The following is a 10,333-nucleotide window of genomic DNA, read 5'->3' on the forward strand; positions in this document are numbered from 1 at the left end:
CAAAACTGAAATGTCACTCCTCAAGTCCAGTGTCCTGCTTTAGACGTTTACCTGGCTTAAATTGTTCTCTAGCAACATATAAACTACACATTCACTTAATTCAGGTTTGATAAAACGGGGAAACATTTAAAAATATTCAGGCTACCAGCATTCAAGGACTGACTTTGGAAACCACTGGCCTGAGATTTGACAATTATTCAACAAACAGACTTGACAAACTCCGAAGACAGAGTAAGTCACAAAAAGTCATTGTTGAACAAGTTGGTTGGAAGAATATTAATGGAAAGTTGAGCGGAAGGAAAAAGTTTGATGGAAGTTTCCTAAACAACAGGAATAACTGTAGTTTTAATAGGACTGGCTGCTATTAATGCTGCACTGTTTAGTCATTCATGATGGCCTGCACTTTCTTCATCAGCTGTAACCCATAATTGAAAAGATCTATGAAAATTAACAAATTTGCAGTTATGTTATTGAGATGTTTGAGAAGGGAGGGTAGAGAGCCCAAAACTTACAAGTAAGAGCTGAAGCTTATTTTTACTCAAGTAAAAGTAAAAAGTAGCCAAACGAGGAATGACTCAAGTAAGAGTCGAAAAGTAACTGATCAAAACACCAATCATTTAATATTTTAAAATGACATCATCAGACGGATGAAAATATGAAGCTATAAAGTGGAAATTTTTGGTATTTTAAGGACAAAAATGACAATAATTCATGTAGGTAATAAAAAATGTTCCAAATCAGTTTCTGTCAATAAAAAACTGATGAAACTTGAACAGAAACAGCAGCTCTGTGTCTGGTGAGTTTCTGGTTAAAACAGTTTTTATTCAGTCGGTAGAAAATCCAGAAGAATAGAGATACTTCATAATAAAATTGCTCAAGTAAAATTAAAAAGTACAGCGGAGTAAAAATACTCTTACAAAAACGTTTTCACCAGAATGTTATTACAGTAAAGATAACTAGTTTTTTCAACTCTGGTCTGGATTTTCAATCATTTTCAGCAAAATTTTTGTTAGAAAAAAAAAAGCACAATACATCAAAGTGCATCTCACATTACTAAATATCTATAATTATTCTGTCTTTTTCCTGCTGGTGCTTTTTTTGTCCTCCTTTGCCTCATGCAGGACAGACCCTGAGCAGGCGTTCCCATAATGCACCGTTAAGGACATCAGGATCATTCTTCCCCGGCATGTGCCTCTGTCACTCACCAGCCTTCAGCTGCACATTGCTGTCCCTCTGTGTTCCCGGCACACGGCCGGCGCTCTGCTCCCGGCCCTCCCCTCTGCAGCCGGAGAAAACTTTTCTTATTTTAAACTGCGGTTCAAAACAGGAAGTTTTGGAAGATCTGAGCAAAGACGGTTGGACGTCGTTTGCTGTTCGCGCTCCATCATGGCCTTCATACGAAGCTGGGTGGTCGCCCTCCTGCTGGTGCTCCTGTCGCCGCTGCAGCTTCCGCACTCTGGCTTAGCCCAGGATGTGGCCGAGGAGGAAGAGGAGGACGAGGAGGAGGACTCCAGACATGCAGAGGAAGCTGAGGATGAAGATGGGGAAGGTGCTGAGGAAGACGAAGAGTTAGGAGAGGCGGATGAAGAAGAAACTGACGAGGAGGAAGCTGAAGAAGAACAGGAGGAAGGAGAGGAAGAGGAGGAGGGGGATGAGAAGGAAGAAGAGGAGGATGAGGACGAAGAGGAGCAGGAGGAAGAGGCTGCAGAGGTAGATGACGAAAGCGATGGAGAAGAGGAGGAAGAAGATGACGATGAGGAAGAAGATGAGGCATCAGAGTCAGATGATGGAAGTGAAGAGGAAGAGGATGATGAAGAAGACGATGAGGTTGCAGACGAAGTAGCTAGTGAAGAGGAAGAGGAGGAGGATGAAGCTGCAGACGATAAAGTAGCTAGTGATGAGGAAGAAGAGGATCATCCTGCTGAAGATGAAGAAGGTACGGCTGCTCTTCATCCTACTTTTACAGATCATAAACGTCTTCAGGATGATAACTTCTCCTCTATAAGCACAAACTTTTAATCTGCAGTCACCTGAGCGGATATTTAATCTGTGACGCTGCTAAAGTCCCTCCAGCTGCTCTGGATCCGCCGTCACACATTTCAGTCCAGAAATAGAGCTGCTTATCTGCGGCACAAACAAGCTGCTCCCGTCTTTGTTCGGTTTGTTTCTGAGGCTCCAAAACAGGCTCTGGTGTGTCTAAAATAAATCATACTTTATCAAAACGTTTTAATCTGCTTTCTCTTTGCCAAATTTTAAAAAAAGAATGATAAACAGTCTCTAAACATGTCTGCCTCTGATTAATAAACATAAACTGCTGAGTAAAATCCAAACTACTCACCACTTTCTGCTGCTGACTTAAAAATACATCAACATGTTTGTCTGTCGGTATTTTTTTCCTGTTTATATAACATTTAAACCAGATGTTTGTAATCCAGAAATACAAAACAAATCAAACCAAATTATTTTTATTTGATTTATTTATTTCAAACGGGTTTTTTAAAAACAGCAACAAAAATCAGTATGACAGAGAAAACTTGTGCGGCCATAACCAAGAACAAAATAATTAGTTTTCTGGGTGAAAAGCAGCAGGAGGAAGTGAACACTTATTTAATCCTTCTTCAATTTAATTAAACATAAAACTTACCGACTGAATAATTATCAAAACTCACAATAAACTCAAATGTGTAGAGAAAACCAGTTTTGTCCTCCTCAGGTATAAATTTCACCCATTAATCAACAAAAACATCTAAATTAGAAAGTTTTGTTTGGTGAATTCTTTTTACTCTAATTTATTCTGAAAATTTACAAATTATTTGAAGTTGAATAAATTAATTTTCTTATGCTTTTTGTTGGAAGACGTTGTTCTAAAATTGTCCACCTTCATTTTTTCATCAGAAGTCTTTCCTGGAGATATAAAGTCTGGCAGAATTAAATGCTAAAACAATAAATACTTTAATGTTCCCATTTCCAAGTTTTACTGTTTCTGTTTTAGGGATGACATCAGAACCGTTTCCTCCTTTAAGCATCATTTATACAGTGGCATCCATTGTTTTCAATTCCGACCAACTTTTATTGTTTCTGTTACATCCTCACTGCCAAAACACCAAATCTACTTTGGTCTGGTTTCTAGTGCAGAAGCAGCTCTGGAAAAAAATAAGAGACCAATTGAAACAATCAGCTTCTCTGATTTTGCTCTTTATAGGTTTATGTTTGAGTAAAATGAACATTGTTCTTTTATGCAATGAACTACTGACAACATATTTATTTGCAGAAAATGCGAATGCAGAGCTTTCAGACCTCAAACAATGCAAAGAACGAGTTCAGAAGTCAATATTCGTTGGAATAGCCAGGAGGTTTTCAGTGCAGTGGGCTCTTCATTTTTCCAGAGTTGTAATTAATGCACCTAAAATAAGACAAACTAAGATATAGATGTTTTTTTAAGTTAATAACGGTTCCAGTGGCAGATTATTTAACTCATAAGACATTTCCCCCATGCCATAAGTTAATTTATCTGTCAATAGAACAAGAACTTTTTCACCAATATTAAGGAATTATTTATTTTAAAACGGCTGAAAAGTTACTTTTGAGTTAGTCTCCAAAAATACTCGATAAGAGTTTATGTTTTTGCAGTGTGAATAATGTTCATCATGCTTTTTCTTCAGGAGTGGAGTCTTATGCAGTGAATGTGCATAGAAGCCATCTTTGTTGAACACATAACTTTTTAGTTTTGACAGAAAAACGGCGCCTGCTTGTTTTAAGTCTAACAGCAACACCAGTCCTTCTAACATTTCTGAGTTATTTTGTGATTTATTTGTTGTCGGTTTGTGGTGAAAATGTTATGGACCAAACCATATACAGAAGTTTGGGAGCAACTCCTGTATATGTGAGTTGAAGGGTTTTAATAATAACAGAAAATAAAACTTTCCGAACCAGAAACAATGAAAGAAATGAGCAGAGAACAACAGAAACCTGGGAGCTTCAATACAGAGGAGATTTAATCCATGACATGGAAACCAAGTGAGTCTAATTAGGGGGATGTTGAACAGCTGCGGGTTTGCTGAGTGGAGCTTCCTGAAGGAAGGAGACTAATTAGCACAGAGGGAGCTGAACCGGCACAGAAAGGGGAAAAAGTCCAACCCAAGAGGAATAAACTACAGGCATAAACAGGAAACCAGAAATAAATCAAAGGCGAACACAAAAGAAATGAACTCAGAGACTAAATCAGCCAACATTATGCATCACTGCTGTCTTTTCCAGCCTTTCTTTGACTTTGTGTTCATGTGTCTTAACTTGGACTAAATGTGTTCATTTCTTTGCATTAACTACACAACATCTACAGTAGTAGTGTCTACAGTCTTCTACTCTTTAAGTCAAATAAGTACAAAGATTTTCTTTATTCTGTTGGCTTTAGAGGAAGAGGAAAACGCAACAGATGATGCCGATGAAACAAACGAAGAGGAGGAAACTTCAGGCAAACAGCAGTTCCACTCTGGATCGTTGTGTAGCGTTTGCTCCATCTGCGAGGTATAAAAGACTAATTTTTACTTTTTCTTTTTCATATTTTTATAAACGTCTCAATTAACTTTTCTTTGTTTGCTGTTTCTTTTACTACCTCAGTCATTTTCAGATCAGTGGGATTAATATATATATATATATTTCTGACCCGTGAATTATTCAGTCGTGATGAGGCTTCATTAAGACTGAAAACTGTCTACACAGTTTTATGTGTAGCAAAGAATCACAAAAATACAACTTGTTCCCTGTTTAGTTGTGAAAAAGATACTGAAGCTTCATGGTTTATATTGAAAATCACCTCAATCAAAAAATTTATTCAGTGTTTTAGAAACTTAAAATCTTTTCTTTAAAAATAAAGATTTATTTTGCAGAGATCAGTAAATGAACCATTACAATAATCCAAACTACCAAAAATAAAAGCCGGTTTCAGTTGTGGCCAAAGTTTTGAAGATCCTACTAAGCTGATAAATGCTGGACTTGATTGTTAAAGTTCAGGTCTGAGTCCTGAACATCTTATCTTTGCATTTTTGCAGCCAGAAACTAAAACTCCAGTTTTTTCTGCGTTAAGCTGGAAGACAATAATGTCACTTCCTCCTTTTTTCCCCACGTCTCCTCTGCTGGGGAAAGTATTTGCTGCTCTTTCTGTGTCAGTTAATGCAACTTTTGTCAATATATGCATAAAGAAAGTTTTAGTTGCTCACATATGATGCACCAAACACCCAGGAAGTTGCACCGATCTCTCATTTAAACGCTTGGTAGTTAATTTGTTTGAAAGTGCCTGGAAATAATGAGTGCAAAAATCTCCTCTGGTGCCCAGGCCTTCTAAAACAGCTGATTTTATTTCATTTATTTATTTCAAACAGGTTTTTGAAACAAGAAAACAGGCAATCAGAGAGAAAACATGTTCATACATAACCAAGAATAAAATATTCTGTTTCCCACGACTTTTCAGTTTGAAAAGGAGCAGGAAGAAGAAAACACTTATTTAATCCGACCCTTTATCTCAATTCAATGAAATATTTTACTTACCGACTCAATAATTATCAAAAACCATGTTATAAAATTCATGTGCCTGTTCAATATACGGGGCTAAAGAGGCAACAAATTAATTATATTACAAAATGGTTATAAACTGACTCATGACAAGACAAGAGAATCTATGAATAATAATAATAATAATAATAATAATAATGACAGTTGTAAATAATAACCAGACATGGATCTTTGCTCAGGTGGGCAGATCATCCCAAAGTATCAATAATATCGATACCAAGTCAGTATCAGTATCGGATCAATAACTGTGCGGTAAGATTGAAACATTAATTTCCTATTGAAATTTTCATGTCATTTTTGTATTTTTAGTTTTTTTTTTTTAGTTTTTTAGTTTTTCTAAAAAAGCAGAAAAACACCTAAAAGTCAGAAGTTTGATGATACATAAAACTTTATTAAAAAGTATCGGTATCGGCGATCCGGGTCCGGTATTTACTTGGTACCGGATACGCAGCGTCGTACGTCTGTTTCTCACTCTGCACTGTAAAACTGTTTCTTCCAGCGTTGCTCTGAACACTGTGATAAGTGTCCGTGTGCGGAGGGAGACGAGTCGGACCACTGTGAGCACTGCGAAGTGAGAACCTTCATTCCTGAAACTCCTGAGCAGAATAATGGATTTTATTTTATTGTTGCTGTCTGACGACATTCTGCTGTGTTTTTGTCCAGGATTGCTCGTCCTGCTACATCTGCCCCATCCTGTGTGAGACCGTTTGCACTCCAGGTGAGTTATCTCACTTCTGCTGCTGCCTTCTTCCTTTTCTTTTTAAATCTGATGTAACATTTTACTATGTTTGATTTTGCTCAGGCGGTTTCGTCGATGAACTAACCGGATCCATCTTTCAGTGAGTTTTATTCCTTCTTGCATCACATGGATATCTGGACAGAAGAAAAGCTCCTGTGGCTTTAATAGATTTCTGTTTTTGACGCCTTTTCAGATCCGTTTCTTCTCTACTTTGAGCAAAATGCACGGAAGTTTCTTCCAAGAAGATGATTGAGATAAAACTGTTTGTTCAGCAGCAGAACAAGGACTTGACATCCAGCAGGAGTTAATCTCCAGTCATTGTTTATGTTCTAATTAAAGCTTTAATGTTATTAAGAGCTAGGCGGTCAGGTTGTGAGGTTTATTACATTTTTGTATGAATTTTATTGTGAGAAATAAAAGCTACAGTCACTCATTTCATGTTGGGGCAAATATATAAATAAAACTGGGGAGAAAAATAGTTGTAAGTAACGTTTATTGCCACCTAAATACACAGCAAATGTAGAAAAGTAACATCCACCTCTTCTTAAATCGTGGATTAAATGTAAATAAACAAATTTTTCACTATCAGAAATGCAGAAGGAAAACATTCTAAAACATAATCTACGTCTCGTGACAGCAGCTCAAAACCCAAAGAAATGATTGAATGGTTGAGAAATGAAGTCATGAAATGTAAGTTTAGAAAACATTTTAAAGACTTTTGGTCTGCAGTGAACCACAGTTGGAGCCAGAGGTGGCCCTAGCCTGTTTGGCGCCCTGGGCGAACCACCTTTCCAGCGGCACCACACTCTCCCCAATATCAATCAAACAGTGAATATATAAGAAATTAGACTAATATATAAGAAATTAGACTAATATGCTGCCAGAATGTAAATTACAGTGAACCCTCGTTATAACGCGGTTCACCTTCACGGCCTCGCTGCTTCTGAGTTTTTTGTCAGTTTTTTTTTCCACAGTGCATTGTATTCTGTGTCTCTGCGCTTCTTCTCTACCTGTGTGCCAATAACGTTACGGTATTTAAATATACGTAATACAGCTTGGCAAATTTTGGCAAATATTTTTGCCCAGAAGAAAAAAGAGCGACAACAACAACAACTACCGATAACTACGTTCTTCTCTAGAAAAAACACACCTGCACCTCAGGCTTCAGGAGAAAAAGCCACTAGAGAGCGGAGTCAGGCCGCGGCGTCAGTCAGAGGAACAGTGAAACACGAGTCACAATGTGTCCTACTGTACTTCGTATTGAAGATTAAAATTATTATTTTACCGTAGTTATAATGTTATATTTGTTTAAAAAAAATGCTTGGGCCTGAAAACAGGTTTTGTTCTTTGGTTTAATGTAGAGTATTTAATTATGCTGTATAATAATTGTAAAATCTACTTCTACGGATCTACGGATTTCGCCTATCACGGGTTCTTTTCGGAACGCAACCCCCGCGAAAAATTAGGGTTCACTGTATTGGCAATTTGTTAAATTGTAAAGTTTAATGACTGAGGGAGAGGGAGGGCGCTCATCCCGCCTCCCACTGGTTGGAAGAAAGAGTGATGATCCCAATCTACCAAAATTACTCCAATCGTGCATCGATGCGTCACAAAACAGCCAAGAGCATCTAAAGCCCTGCAGGCCTCACCTTTCAGTTAGCATCAGCGTTGATACATTTAAACAGGCTTTTTATGCTCTGGTGTGGCTAAATTAAAACCGTTCTTCTACCAAAAACAACCAATCAGAGACAGGAGGAGGGTCTTAACGCTGTCAATCAACATTGAGAACTCCCTGCTAAATGTGCTAATTGTGGAGAAACAACTCACCGTTACAGGAAGCCCGTTTACCCTTGGTTATCAGTGGGTATGCTAACTAGCCTTAGCATTCACAATAGGATTTGCTGACGGGAAAAGCTGCAGTCACATGACATGACGTAATCAGTAGCAGAGCTCTGATTGGTTGTTTCTTGCACTGGAAACACTGGGAGCAAGCAGAGGAGCTTGATTTTTGTTTTGTTTTATTTTTGACAGATGAGTTTACCTGTTTCAGACCAAACCATCACGACAAGGAGACAGTTTATTATTACTATTGTGTAGAACCCTTTATTAATGTAACAGGACATTATCCTCAAGCTTTGCAAACTGTCAGCTGCATTAAAATAAACATTTGCCTTAATAACACAAGAGTCAGATCAATGTAACGCTTCATCTCAGGAAACAAAAACAAGCCGCTAAGCATTCTGGGAAATAGTTCCCACTCCTGTCTTTTTCTTCTTTCAGTTTTTTTAAGTGCTAACCTAAAATCTAAATGACTAAAAAGTTCACACAACTTACTACTGTAAGTTTATTTTTCACAAACTCACACATTTAGGTTCAAAATTTAAAACTCATTAAATTTTTTGACTTAGAAGAAGATGGTTGACACAACTAAACGTAGTGTAGCTTTTCAAAGGTTTTTTACAGTGTATAGTACATTTTGATGTTAAGCAGGAAATCTTACAAAACGAAAATAGTAATGATGAGCAGGTGGCGAGAGAAAAGGTGTGAGAAGGTAAACTATAAGGTTTGTGTTTGCTTTTTTAACGTTTCCTGAGCAGCAATGCAGCGATCAGTGTTGTTGTCTGAGTGCCAAAGAGGAACCCAACAGATCCACATTACAGCTGTTCTAATGTACTCACACACTCCAGCATCTCTGTGAATTATTTGGGCCGATGTTTACATGCAGGGGTGATAAATCGAGGCGTCTGTCCTTCAGCTTTGAATCAGACTGAAGAAAAATGTTTATGCAACACAGTCTGTGGCAGTCATTAACAGGAAGCACATCAAAGCACGGCTCTTGGAAGTCATTGTGTTGTCTTGACGACAAATAAACCTTCTTCTTGGCTTGGCAGTGATTCTGTGACTCAGCAGAAACAAAGGAAAATAACTTTAGTATGAACACAGTGAATGTTAGGTCTGGGGCAGCTCGTAATTAAAACATTGGGGGGAAAAAACAGCCTCCTTCCTTATTGATCTCAATTTCATAACTGTGATTTTTTTCCTTTAAAACATTAAAAACTCATTTTCATTTTGGGTCATATCAAAAATCTGGGTGTTCTTAAAGGGCCGGTTTATGTACCAATAGAAGCCATTGAACTGTTACAATATCAACAAATGGCTGTTGGTTTCAGCATTCAGGAAGTGGAATAATATTGAACACCTTTTCAGTCCACCCAGGATTTCTTGATTGTTTTTGTGTTTTTTTCTTGTTTGTTTTGTTTATTTGCAATCAAAACCACTGATTTTGTGGAGCTAATTTAGAAATATTTGAAAGGAATTTTTGCAATATTTGCTCTAATATATGATGTTAAAAGGGACTCTTTTTTTTTTTATCAATCATGGTCACTGACTATAACTTGACATCAAGTAAAGCTGAGGCAGCAGTCACTTAAACACAAAGTTTTTGGCCAATTTTGAGAAAGATTTTCAATAAAACCAGAAAAAGTTTGATTTTGCATGAATTCTGCAGACTTGTGAAAAACTGGAGGGGCTTATTGATATAATTTGGAGTCTAGAGGGCCGCATAAATAGCTACAGCGGGCCAGATTTGGCCCCCAAGCCTTGAGTTTGACATTTGCTTCAAAAGGACAAACAAAAAGAGGACTAATGACGTGTTGCGAAGCGTGAGTGAAAACACCGGGTGAAGGTCAAACAACCGGTTCATTAAATGCAATGATGTTTGTATAAACACAGGAAAAATGATATTAAACAGAAGTGGGCACTGTGACACAAGGTCCTGTTGCAAGACGGCGTCTGTTGTTACCTCACATCTCAGCACCTCCATGTTCCGGTAAACGGCAAGGAAAGTGAACAAAATCTGCAGAAAACACGTATTAAACAGTACATGAATGATATTTCTGTTATATATTAAAGTACATGGCAGTTCCTCAGCTTAATACTAGGAATAAAACTGCCTGCAAGCAACTCTGGAGCTCAATTATTAACATCTAATGCCACAAGTTTAATAAATACAAAATACAAAGTGAG

The 10,333-nt window shown here is 37.5% G+C and overlaps 1 protein-coding gene across 2 annotated transcripts; it reads left to right on the forward strand.

Annotated features, from left to right (window-relative positions):
- Positions 1-1,150: 1,150 nt before the first annotated feature.
- Positions 1,151-6,785, forward strand: LOC102230071 (sarcoplasmic reticulum histidine-rich calcium-binding protein-like). Of its 2 annotated transcripts, XM_005814709.2 has the most exons (6): positions 1,153-1,936; positions 4,412-4,524; positions 6,068-6,139; positions 6,232-6,286; positions 6,371-6,407; positions 6,501-6,785. In XM_005814709.2, the coding sequence occupies exons 1-6, from the start codon at positions 1,387-1,389 to the stop codon at positions 6,520-6,522; spliced, it is 849 nt and encodes a 282-aa protein (XP_005814766.1). In that variant the 5' UTR covers positions 1,153-1,386; the 3' UTR covers positions 6,523-6,785. The 2 variants fall into 2 exon arrangements, with proteins under 2 accessions (XP_023196252.1, XP_005814766.1); XM_023340484.1 differs by lacking the exon at positions 6,501-6,785 and having other exon boundaries at positions 1,151-1,936; positions 6,371-6,411.
- The last annotated feature ends 3,548 nt before the right edge of the window (positions 6,786-10,333 follow it).

Source organism: Xiphophorus maculatus, chromosome 10, assembly GCF_002775205.1.
Source record: "Xiphophorus maculatus strain JP 163 A chromosome 10, X_maculatus-5.0-male, whole genome shotgun sequence".
Lineage (NCBI taxonomy): Eukaryota > Metazoa > Chordata > Actinopteri > Cyprinodontiformes > Poeciliidae > Xiphophorus > Xiphophorus maculatus.